This window comes from Neoarius graeffei, chromosome 5, assembly GCF_027579695.1.
Source record: "Neoarius graeffei isolate fNeoGra1 chromosome 5, fNeoGra1.pri, whole genome shotgun sequence".
NCBI classification, from domain to species: domain Eukaryota; kingdom Metazoa; phylum Chordata; class Actinopteri; order Siluriformes; family Ariidae; genus Neoarius; species Neoarius graeffei.
The window spans coordinates 6,791,388-6,804,137 of record NC_083573.1 but is presented as its reverse complement, the minus strand read 5'-3'; the positions used below and the strand labels follow the sequence as shown (position 1 = coordinate 6,804,137).

General features: G+C 44.7%; 1 protein-coding gene across 1 annotated transcript; it reads left to right on the top strand.

Moving 5' to 3' along the window:
* Positions 1-1,504: 1,504 nt before the first annotated feature.
* sphk2 (sphingosine kinase 2) lies at positions 1,505-8,187 on the top strand. Its single transcript, XM_060921078.1, has 6 exons — positions 1,505-3,488; positions 3,578-3,727; positions 3,906-4,000; positions 4,126-4,241; positions 5,561-7,367; positions 7,918-8,187. The coding sequence occupies exons 1-6, from the start codon at positions 3,002-3,004 to the stop codon at positions 7,978-7,980; spliced, it is 2,718 nt and encodes a 905-aa protein (XP_060777061.1). The 5' UTR covers positions 1,505-3,001; the 3' UTR covers positions 7,981-8,187.
* Positions 8,188-12,750: the final 4,563 nt, after the last annotated feature.

Sequence of the window (12,750 nt, the reverse complement as noted above, 5' to 3'; positions counted from 1 at the left end):
AAGGGCACTTGATAAGGAACGTGCCCTTTGTCTTTAGTCAGTAATTCATCCCACAATACGTTCATCGTTTCTCATTTGTAAGCTCACCTTTGTAAAAATGGACCCCTTCCTTGTCGAGATTGCTGACACTGGAGGCTCCTTCCAGAAATCCGAAACAAACGTCTCCTTATCGAAGGCGTCATGATTTTTGTGATCGCCGGAGAGCAAAAACATCTTCCGACCGATCAGAACGGAGAATACGACGTTTCCGTGTATGTAGGTTCGACAACGCCGTTTTGTTCGCAGACATTTTTGTCAAAATGGCGGATGTGTGTAGATATATACAGTCGTGCGCAAAAGTCTTAGGCGCATGTAAAGAAATGCTGTCGGCCAAAAATAGCTTAAAAAATATTGAAATGAAATGTTTCGACATTAAAAAAGTACTATAAAGAGTAATCAATACGCCATAATACATGAAACAAAGTCAATATTTGGTCTCAGTAGTCTCGGGTACAATGAGTGCAGGAAATGAGCTGGAGGTTTTACTGAGCATCTTGCAGAACCAGCCACAGTTCTTCTGGGCACTTTGACCGTCACACTCGCGTCTTCATTTTGCAGCAAAACTTTTCCAGTCGCCTTCATTATGTTTTGTTTTTTAATCTAAAAAGTGCTCTCTTATGGAAAGTGCCTCAGACTTTTGCACAGTCCTGTCTGTCAGAAATACACTTGTGAATATTCAAACGAACGCCAGTAGCCTATCAGTGAAACGTTTTAGCGAGTTATACTGCGGTTTGTAAAAGGAATGTATAAAATGTAATCAGACAGGAGTGTGACATGACGTCACGAGTCAGTCATGTGTCTGTGTGTGTCACTTTTCACCCAACTTGCACTTCTGCTTACAGTCCTGGAGAACAATGAACTTTGTATTTCGACCGTCATGTCACCACAGAGACACAGTCTTGTTCCGTGGTTCTCACACGCACGCACGCACACACACACCATCTACAGAAATACTGTGTTCACTGCTATATCGCTGATGCAGCACTTTTATAATTTTTGGGGTTTTTTTTTCACCGTGCGGACTGATAAGTGCGTTTCGCAAATTCATTCGAAGGTCAAAGGTCGATGTCTGCTGTACTGACATGCAGCAAGCCACAGAGGATGAGCACAAGCGAACGGTTTGTTGAGAACAAGATGAAAAACTTCCATTGTGCAAAGTTTCTTACGTCGGTTCATTTTTTATTTCAGACGTTGTTGGTTGGTGCCAGTGAGAAAAACAAAAAAAAGCATGGTTTGTTGACGAGAAAGGGTCCGAGGAGAACAGCCAGACTGCTTTCAGCTGACAGGAAGGCGACAGCAATTCGAATAATCACTCTTTACGAATGCGGTGTGCTGAAAAGCATCTCAACAAACGTCAGATCATTACATTTCCAGTCCTGTATGTCAAGAACGGTCCGAGAGATGTACTTAAACGTCCGGTATACTGTTTCGTGATGTCATGTTCCTCTGTGTGTGCTTGCAGGGAATTCTGGGATGCCAGACAGATACAAAGGCTGATGATGTAACGCCGTGACGTCACTAACCCCGCCTTCTCTGACTCTGCGCTGCTCCGAGGGTGTTTAGACATTCACGGAAAGATGGATGCCGCATCTGTATTTGGCGATATGACGAAGGATCTTCACTCTGAAACAGGAAGCGACGTCGTTGTCGGATAACCCGAGCAAATTTACCTGAACCTTTTGCTGCGTTTCCGTTCCGTCCGTCTACATCTGTGGACATTTTGTAATTTGTAAAAAAAATTAAAAAAAAGTTGCCTGTAATCTGCGTATCGTTCACGTTTTTACACCTCCGTACCTCATGGATGAGCACTCTCTTTTTCTCCAACACTAACAAGACTTTAATGATTCATTTTATTTTCTTTTTGAGATTTTATTATTTATAACATCGGACACTTATTTATTAGTGTTTACTACGTCGTTAGTTCGTGATTTTATTTCTTTATCGTCCTCATACACTGATCAGTCGAGGCCTGGAGAACGGTGTTGTTTTTAATGTAATTTCTCTTTGACTAGATGTCAGTATTTTTGCTTCAGGCAATAAGTAAGTGCAATCAGGGATCAATCTAACTGCTGATGTCGAGCTTTTTGATCTAGGCACCAAAAAAAAGTCCGTTGATGACAACCGCTGTCTGGGATTGCTTTTCTGCAAATGCGACAGGAAAAAAAAAAAAGGAACGTTTTTGCGTGATTCACACAAGATTTGTAAGAACCTAACCACAGGCACTGACTCCGTAGTTACGACATCTGCTGCTCCAGACTCGCTCTTAGCGAAGGCAGGTTGATTTTTAACTTCGTAGCAATTCAGGGATTTAAAAATGAAAATCCCGACGTTCTCGTTGTTTTGTCTGCTGACGTTTGCTTTAACGAAAGAAGACTGACAGCACGAGCTTCTGAAAAACTGGTTACCTCCAGACTTTAATTTTTGCATCCACACATCGGCTAATGAAGGGAAATTAACCTCTGAAGTGCATCTTCCATCCAGACGTTGGCGAACGTGAGCGCTGAAAACCTGCTGAAGCCCTCGAAGAGCTTGACAACCAAAGTGGATTCACAGAACAAGCTTGTGAAATGCAATATTTATGAAACTCTATGTACATCTGTGGCCATAAACCAAACTGTATACGTCAAGGCAGAATCAGTGAATGAACTCTTTTGGCATGATAAAAAAAACAAACAAACCTGGATCTAATGTGAACTCTGAAACAAACGCGCTTCTGAGTCGCCGTATTCATGAAGTCCTGGAAGGAAAAACGGGTTCCTCAGGGACTGAGCTTCTGAAAGGAAAAGCAAAAAAAGGTCCAAAAACTACTTTTTCTTTTCAGCTTGAAAGCACGGACGGTTTGAGAGAACGTTTCCCTGTTTCGAGCCGGTCGATAACAAAACGGTGTTTTCTCAAGATGGATTGCGCAACACCTCGTTGTGCGTGAGCAGGTCGTATTCTCTGAGGAGAGACGGGTGTCAGAATGCGCTCTCCGAGTCCTCGCAGTCCGTCCCCGAACTCTTGCTTGACCCAGGATGCTTTGCTGCACGGCCAATTCACAGGCTGGAGCATGGGCGGGAACTCGGGGGGGAGCTCGGGGGGGAGCAGCAGCGGCGCTGACAGTGGCCCGAGCAGCCCTGCAGGCAGCGCTTCATTACCCTCGAGCCCTTCGTCGTGCACTTACAGCCTCACTCTGACCCTGACTCATATCCATGTGCAGAGGATTTGGAAGCCTGGGAAGGAATCCCAAGTCATAATGCCTCTGTCTGAACTGGCAGGGTGTAACTGCCCCCGAGCTCCCGCCCCGCCGCTGCTGGTGCTCTATTGGTACCCGGTGGGAAGACGGCGCAGGGGCGTGGCTAAACGCAGGCAAGTGCGTGCTTACCTGGCGGAGAGCAGAGTGGAGGCGGAGAAATGGAACACGGCTGTGCAGTGCCTGCTGAGAGGGATCGACATCAGCATCTACACAGGTGTTTGTTTGGGACTCGAATCACAAATTCCATACCACATGTTTTTGTGCTTCAGAAAGCATGCTCACTGATTTTGTCGCCTTTTCTAGAATTCAGCAAAAGCTTGTTGCCCCGCCCACGTCGCCTGCTGCTATTGGTCAATCCGTTCAGTGGGCGGGGTTTGGCAATGCAATGGTGTCAGACACACATTTTACCGATGATCAGTGAAGCCAACATCAGCTACAACCTCATACAGACAGGTACACGTGTGTGTGTGTGTGTTTTCAACATTTACAGTAAATGTTTGTTGATATGATTTTCTTACGTCTGTTTTTTATGACTTTATAAATAATAAAAGCAGCTTGTTTTTTATTCATGCATTATTCCATTTGTTGTGATGATATTTTTATTTTGTATTTGTGTCGTGTTGTGCATTAGAACGGCAGAATCACGCCCGCGAGCTGATCAGAGAGATTTCTCTGCACGAGTGGGATGGCATTGTTATTGTCTCTGGAGATGGATTGCTGCATGAGGTCCTGTTCACTTAAATTTTTACAAATGTGTTTTGTTCAAAAGATAACGCATCTACGCTGGTTCACGTTTACTGTCTGAAACCTGTGACATCACTGTTGTGTGTTTTGTCTTTTGCTCTGTACAGGTGATTAATGGCCTCATGGAGAGGCCAGACTGGGAACAAGCAATTAAAACTCCAGTGGGAATTTTACCGTGCGGTTCTGGCAACGCGCTCGCTGGCTCCATTAACCACTATGCAGGGTAAAACACTAACTTGGCCTGACATTTACCCCTCCAAACTCACCTGGCCATGCATCTACCTGTAGTAACCTACCTGGCTTTGCATTTACCTTGACCGATTCACCTGGCCATACAGCGACCTTTAGTAACCTACCTGACTTGACCTTTACAGCTAACTCACCTGGCCATACATCGACCTCGCCTGACCTTTACCTCTGCCAACTCATCTGGCCATACATCTACCTGGAATAACCTACCTGGCCTTACCTTTACCTCTGCCAACTCAGCTAGTCATGCATCTACTTGTAGTAACCTACCTGGCTTTGCATTTACCTTGACCGACTCACGTGGCCATACAGTGACCTTTAGTAACCTACCTGACCTGACCTTTACAGCTAACTCACCTGGCCATACATCGACCTCGCCTGACCTTTACCTCTGCCAACTCATCTGGCCATACATCTACCTGGAGTAACCTACCTGGCCTTACCTTTACCTCTGCCAACTCAGCTAGTCATGCATCTACTTGTAGTAACCTACCTGGCTTTGCATTTACCTTGATCGACTCACGTGGCCATACAGTGACCTTTAGTAACCTACCTGACTTGACCTTTACAGCTAACTCACCTGGCCATACATCAACCTCGCCTGACCTTTACCTCTGCCAACTCATCTGGCCATACATCTACTTGGAGTAACCTACCTGGCCTTACCTTTACCTCTGCCAACTCAGCTGGCCATACATCTACCTGTAGTAACCTACCTGACCTTACCTTTACTTCTCCTAACTCAACTGGCCATACATCTACCTTTAGTAACCTACCTGACCTTACCTTTACTTCTCCTAACTCAACTGGCCATACATCTACCTTTAGTAACCTACCTGACCTTACCTTTACATCTCCTAACTCACCTGGCCATACATCTACCTCTAGTAACCTACCTGGCCTTACTTTTACACCTCCTAACTCAGCTGGCCATACATCTACCTGTAGTAACCTACCTGGCCTTACCTTTACCTCTGCCAACTCAGCTGGCCATACATCTCCCTGTAGTAACTTAGCTGGCCCTACCTTTACATCTCCTAACTCACCCGGCCATGCATCTACTTGTAGTAACCTACCTGGCCTTACCTTGACCTCTGCCAACTCAGCTGGCCATCCATCTACCTGGCCTTACCTTTTACCTTTAGTATCTCACCAGCGCCCCCCTAACCCACCTCCCATACTTGGCAAAACGTGTTCCTGTATTAGCTCACCTGATATTATCAGTACTTGTACTGACTCACCTGATATTACCTGGCCTCAATTACTCTCTCTTTTGGTCTCTGTCTTTCTCAGATATGACATGTGCCTTCGCGAGCCCCTACTCATCAACTGCTGCTTCCTGCTTTGCCGTGGCGGAGTCCGTCCCATGGACCTGGTGTCCGTGACAACAAGCCCGTCTACGTCATCCAATCAAAACGGACGACCCCCATCACCCAAGAGACTCTTCTCTTTCCTCTCTGTAGCCTGGGGCTTTGTTTCAGACGTGGACATCGAGAGTGAGCGTTACAGAGGACTCGGTTCTGCTCGCTTCACATTGGGCACGCTGGTGCGTTTAGCATCTCTGCGCTCCTATAAGGGTCGCTTGTCCTATTTGCCCCCTGGAGGGGCAAATTTAACCCCTGAAGTTTCCTCGCAGACTCCACATCGACCCCTTTCCCGCAGCATCACTGAAGGACTTGAAGGATACTGTAGAATGCCAATCCATCGCACTTGTTCTGATATGGGTCTCAGCGAACAGAGGAGCCTCCAAAAGGGTGATAGAGAGAGGGAAAGGGAGGAGAGAGATCGGGAGAGGCGGAGGAGAAGAGGGAGAGCGAGAGGTGGAGGAGTGGTGAGGGCGAGCAGTCTTGCTGAGGATCGAGAAAGAGAAATGGAGGCGGAAGAGAGGATGGAGGGAACGTCTGGGTTGAGTGCACAGTCAAACGGAAGATTGGAGTCGAACGAGGAGGAGGAAGAAGATGACTGTGCAGGAAATACGACAGAAGAGGGAATTGATGATGTAGATGAAGGAAAAGAGGTGGAGGAGAGGATGGAAGGCACATCCGGGTCTAGTATGGAGTCAAGTGAAAGACAGGAGTCTGAGAGGAATGAGAAAATTTCCACAAATGAAGAAGGAGAGGATGGGAAATGGAATGGCACGGATGGAACGAGGGATGTGAGAGAAGAATACAGTGCAGATGAAGGAAGAAAGGAGGAGGAGGAGGAGGCATATTCAAACCCAGACCAACAAAAGATGCTTCGTAAAAACTCCGCTCCGTCCAGTCAGATCGCAACCGCCTTCTTTAGCCGGCCAATCGGAGCAGATTCCGAACACGAAGTAGAAACGCAAGCATATGAGAGGGAAGATGCAGATCTGGAAGGGACTTTTTTCCATTGTGGTGCATTTCCAGCGGACCCGGCACGAGAGCGAGCGCTCACCATTTCCTCACCGTTTCGTCGTTCACGGTTTTCCCTCTCGAAACCCAAAACCTCGGCGGACCAGAACAAGAACCAGAAACCGAGTGTGTCTAAGCCCCGCCCTCTTTCCCTCCTCCAACAGTCCAGTTCTAACTCCCTACCACCCAAATTCCCTTCGCTTTCTTTGTCTCTTTCCCCAACCCCTCCTTCATCACCTTCCAATTCAGGCCCACATACCTGCCTGCCAAGCTCCACCTCGTCATCAGCCTTCTCCTTTGAATTGGTCCATCCTGGTCGGCTTAAAACCCGCCCCCCAGTTATTTCCCCTGTGGATCCACCCCCACAAGACAACCTCTTGCCCCCCCTCGATCAGCCGCTGCCTACTCGAGATTGGGTGACAATTGAAGGCGACTTTGTTCTCGTACTTGCTATCTACCAGTCGCATTTGGGTGCCGATTTGTTCGCAGCGCCGCATGCACAATTTGATGACGGACTCATTCACTTGACGTTTGTGAGGGCCGGGATCTCCCGGGCAACGCTTCTCCGCCTATTTCTGGCAATGGAAAGAGGTACCCATCTTTCTCTGTCGTCACCTTATGTGAGCCATGTTTCCGCTCGAGCGTTTCGGCTGCAGCCCCTATCGCCACGGGGGACGCTAACTGTGGATGGAGAACTTGTGCCCTACGGACCCCTGCAGGCACAGGTACAGACTCGACTGATTACTACGTCATCGTACATTCCAAATGCCTTCATATACTCTATAATCAAAAGTATGTGGACACTTGGAAAGCCTTTCCCCGAGGAGTGAAGGCCATTGTAGCAGCAAAGCGAGGACCGACTTTGAAATGTGGTTTAACAACCACATACAGGTGTAATGGTCTGGTATCCACATACTTTTGGCCATATAGTGTATGTCCCCTTAGATCTTCTAATTATCCACAACACAACTCTCACCCACAGTCATGGGCTGTGTCCTGAACCTCATACTGCTAAATAGTACATTACATCAAAATAGCACAGCTACTGTGGTACCTTCTATTTCAACCACTGCCCGAGGCTGCCTACCAGCCCGCATACTCGTGAAACAGAATTGGACATTCCACTGTTGGGGCACTATTTTGACATTGTAATGTTGAAGTAAGCAGTTTTGGATGTATGTACCCCAAACCAAATGGATTTAAAAAAAACAAGTGGTGTTATTAGTTATTAATTTCCATTAGTTTCACTTTTTCTCACTCTTTTTTTTTTTTCAGATCCATCCATCCATGGCCCGCATCATTGTGGGAGACTCAGGAGTGAAGATCACAAGATTCTGACCTGAAACGTGGGCAGATGATTTTACACACTCCGCTCTGAACTGCATAATAACTATCCTGCTGTCCACTTTTAAGAGAGAAACAGAGACTTTGAGGAATAAATATAGCCAGCAGTTGCAATAAAAACAATAGCTTTGAATGGAATTTATTTAAAAGGGACTACTGTACTGGATCACCAGTGAGTTTAATAAAGAGATGACAACTGGACACTAAGATGCATGTGGAAATCGTAACTACTGGTAAGAATGGGTGAAAATGAATGAGGGAATCTTTTTCCAAGTGCGCTTGAGTACTTCAGCTTGCAGTTTGAGTAGATGATGACGTTTCCCTGCCTTATTACACATAAAGAAGTGGAAAAATAACTTTTAGGCACACACTAGTCTGCCATCTTAACTTTTGACCTTGCAAAATATCCTGACCTTTTCACACCTCAAACCCTGGTTTCCCCTTCTCTTTTTCTCTTGATTTATTTATTCTCTTTTTCCTTGCAAATTTTTATTCATGGCCACAACACCAATTGGCGTGGGTTTTCTCCCAGTGCTCCGGTTTCCCCCACAGTCCAAAGACATGCTGTTAGGTTAACTGGCTACTCAAAGTTGCCGAAAGGTATGAATATCTGAGCTGTGTTCTGTGATCAGACATGAGTAGTATGGCAGCTGCCAGCGGCACCTTTGTATGCCTTCGACTCGGCCATGTTGAGCTGCGTCCTTTGGAATTCAGCTGCAAGAAAGCATGATTAGCCACCTCAAAGTTCAACACCAAAAGTTCTTCTGATTTTTTTTTTGTCCCCCCTCCTTTACTTCTGCTTGATTTGCGATCTCTTTAGACACATGTCCCAATCTGCCAAACTTCACCACCTCTACTCAAGCATCGCTCGCTTTCTCTTTCCTGACTTTTCTTCCTCATCATATACTTCTTCCACCTTCCGGACTGCCAAAGCTCACATTCCTCTTTTCTGATCTTGCAGAATGGATGGCTCCTAGCAGCTCCAAATACTTGCCTTCTTCGCTGTTTAGTTCACAGAACCTGTTGTCCTTTTTAGACCTTGTCCCCTGGTGTTACCCTTTCTTTCCTTACCACCAATTTGGGTCTGCATCCCAATCTACCAAGTGCCTCCGCCATTTTTTTTTAAATACCTTGGAGAATTCTGCAGTTTCTGCTTTCCCTTCCTTTCTTCATCCTTCCCTGATGCTGGTTCCCTTGCTGCCAAATTTTGGACCAGGTCCGAACCTACCAAGCTCCTGCTTGTACACTACACCCTTTACCTTGCAGAACCAGTCGGCCCTCTTAATCCCTGCCTCAGCTACACCCTCTTCAGGGATGTGTAACCATTGATCGAAGGTGACTGCCAATCTCATTTGGGCAGCAAATTTTTTTGCCACTCAGAATCCTCCAACTGCCATTTATGAGGGTAGAAATGTTCCTCTTGGCAGTTTTCCAACTTCAAGATCACAACCGACTTTTAAGTTAAGATCCGTCCGAGCCTTTTAGTAATTTGCATAAACGAGGACCATATATAAATGTTTGTACTAAATGACGTCTTGGGTAGCCAATGATCGAGCATAGTCTGGGGTTTTAAGTGAGTGTAGCTCACTATTAGGCATGTGCCAATAATCAGTAGTACGGTACATCATGATGTACAGTATTTGAAACGTACCTTGTCAGCAAGGACACTCTGCACGACATTATTGAATCCCTTAAGTAAGGAATAGGGAGCTATCAAGTGCATATAATTCGATAGGCAACATAATCTTCTAAAGGCCCTTATTTTGGACAAATTTGAAAGTGTCCTTATCAGAGTAAGCAATCTTATAATTTTGTTCACTTGAAAAAACACGTCTGGAAAAATTTGTTGCTTTTCGCACTATTTTTTAAATACTATATCATGAGAATGCCATAACCTTTGATAGTCGGCACATGCCTCGTCGTTATAGGATACAGCCATTTAATGGCATTTGTTTTGATATAGATATAAATATCTTTTATAGTGCATTTGCCTGATCGTTTAAGCAAAAGCATGCAGTGCTGAGGTTCGTGTGAGGGAATGCAAGTTGCACAATTGCTCAATTTTATTTTTAACCAAATTGGAAATCTGCTCAAACTTTTTGCTTCCTGTAAAAAACATTTCGCCACTCATTTAATTTCTTCATTTTATAAATGCATTTTGGAAAGATTTATGCGTAATGAGGAAATTGTGAAATAGTTTTGAAAAAATTGTTAATCAGAAGAAAATGCTTGAATGGTTTTAAAGCTAAAATATTTAAAATAGACATCATTTAAAAACAGGGGCGGCACGGTGGTGTAGTGGTTAGCGCTGTTGCCTCACAGCAAGAAGGTCCGGGTTCGAGCCCCGTGGCCGGCGAGGGCCTTTCTGTGCGGAGTTTGCATGTTCTCCCCGTGTCCGCGTGGGTTTCCTCCGGGTGCTCCGGTTTCCCCCACAGTCCAAAGACATGCAGGTTAGGTTAACTGGTGACTCTAAATTGACCGTAGGTGTGAATGTGAGTGTGAATGGTTGTCTGTGTCTATGTGTCAGCCCTGTGATGACCTGCTGGCGACTTGTCCAGGGTGTACCCCGCCTTTCGCCCGTAGTCAGCTGGGATAGGCTCCAGCTTGCCTGCGACCCTGTAGAACAGGATAAAGCGGCTAGAGATAATGAGATGAGATGAGATCATTTAAAAACACACCTAAACACTTTTTCCCACAAATCAACTAGGGTGTATTGAATGACTTACAGTGGTGCTTGAAAGTTTGTGAACCCTTTAGAATTTTCTATATTTCTGCATAAATATGACCGAAAACATCATCAGAGTTTCACACAAGTCCTAAAAGTAGATAAAGAGAACCCAGTTAAACAAATGAGACCAAAATATTATACTTGGTCATTTATTTATTGAGGAAAATGATCCAATATTACATATCTGTGTGAGTGGCAAAAATATGTGAAGCTTTGCTTTCAGTATCTGGTGTGACCCCCTTGTGCAACAATAACTGCAACTAAACATTTCCGGTAACTGTTGATCAGTCCTGCACACCGGCTTGGAGGAATTTTAGCCCGTTCCTCCGTACAGAACAGCTTCAACTCTGGGTTGTTGGTGGGTTTCCTTACATGAACTGCTCGCTTCAGGTCCTTCCACAACATTTCCATTGGATTAAGGTCAGAACTTTGACTTGGCCATTCCAAAACATTCACTTTATTCTTCTTTAACCATTCTTTGGTAGAACGACTTGTGTGCTTAGGGTCGTTGTCTTGCTGCGTGACCCACCTTCTCTTGAGATTCAGTTCATGGACAGATATCCTGACATTTTCCTTTAGAATTCGCTGGTATAATTCAGAATTCATTGTTCCGTCAACGATGGCAAGCTGTCCTGGCCCAGATGCAGCAAAACAGGCCCAAACCGTGATACTATAACCACCATGTTTCACAGATGGGACAAGGTTCTTATTGCTGGAATGCAGTGTTTTCCTTTCTCCAAACATAACGCTTCTCATTTAAACCAAAAAGTTCTATTTTGGTCTCATCCGTCCACAAAACATTTTTCCAATAGCCTTCTGGCTTGTCCACGTGATCTTTAGCAAACTGCAGACGAGCAGCAATGTTCTTTTTGGAAAGCAGTGGCTTTCTCCTTGCAACCCTGCCATGCACACCATTGTTGTTCAGTGTTCTCCTGATGGTGGACTCATGAACATTAACGTTAGCCAATGTGAGAGAGGCCTTCTTTGTGACCTCGCCGACTATTGCACGCCTTGCTCTTGGAGTGATCTCTGTTGGTCGACCACTCCTGGGGAGGGTAACAGTGGTCTTGAATTTCCTCCATTTGTTCACAATGTGTCTGACTGTGGATTGGTGGAGTCCAAACTCTTTAGAGATGGTTTTGTAACCTTTTCCAGCCTAATGAGCATCAACAATGCTTTTTCTGAGGTCCTGAGAAATCTCCTTTGTTCGTGCCATGATACACTTCCACAAACATGTGTTGTGAAGATCAGACTTTGATAGATCCCTGTTCTTTAAATAAAACAGGGTGCCCACTCACACCTGATTGTCATCCCATTGATTGAAAACACCTGACTCTAATTTCACCTTCAAATTAACTGCTAATCCTAGAGGTTCACATACTTTTGCCACTCACAGATATGTAATATTGGATCATTTTCCTCAATAAATAAATGACCAAGTGTAATATTTTTGTCTCATTTGTTTAACTGGGTTCTCTTTATCTACTTTTAGGACTTGTGTGAAAATCTGATGATGTTTTAGGTCATATTTATGCAGAAACATAGAAACTTCTAAAGGGTTCACAAACTTTCAAGCACCACTGTAGTATTACATTGTTTGTTTTGCAATTTCTGACAAAAGAAAGGGGTGTTTTAAACAAGAACAAATATTAAGTTGTTGAAATTTTGTTGACGTCAACATCAAATAAAGGCAGCTTATGAATTCCTACCGCACTGATTAAAGGAATACTTAAACGAACAGAAAATGTACACAATAATCGGCTCAGATTTTGTCGGTCGGCTGGTTTTGGTGTCTGAAGTTTTTGTGCTGGAACTCCGAGGACAGTGTAGCTAAGAAGTAGCTAAGTAAACATACGCCTGGATTTACATCTACTTGTTTGAAAAAATATTACAAAGCACATAGTCTAATTTCAATGGAAACGATTGCTTAAAATATCATATTTAGCCCCGCCTCCCAAAGTTTGTCGGTGAAATTGTCGCCGAAATGTATGTTTGTTTTGTTTTTTTATTTGAATAAAAAAATTGTATACCCCAGG

Excerpts from the sequence above, each read along its gene's own strand:
- sphk2 (XM_060921078.1), top strand. The coding sequence starts at position 3,002 with ATGCGCTCTCCGAGTCCTCGCAGTCCGTCCCCGAACTCTTGCTTGACC. Across the intron at positions 4,001-4,125 it reads GAGATGGATTGCTGCATGAG|GTGATTAATGGCCTCATGGA; the intron begins GTCCTGTTCACT and ends TGCTCTGTACAG. Across the intron at positions 4,242-5,560 it reads TCCATTAACCACTATGCAGG|ATATGACATGTGCCTTCGCG; the intron begins GTAAAACACTAA and ends TGTCTTTCTCAG.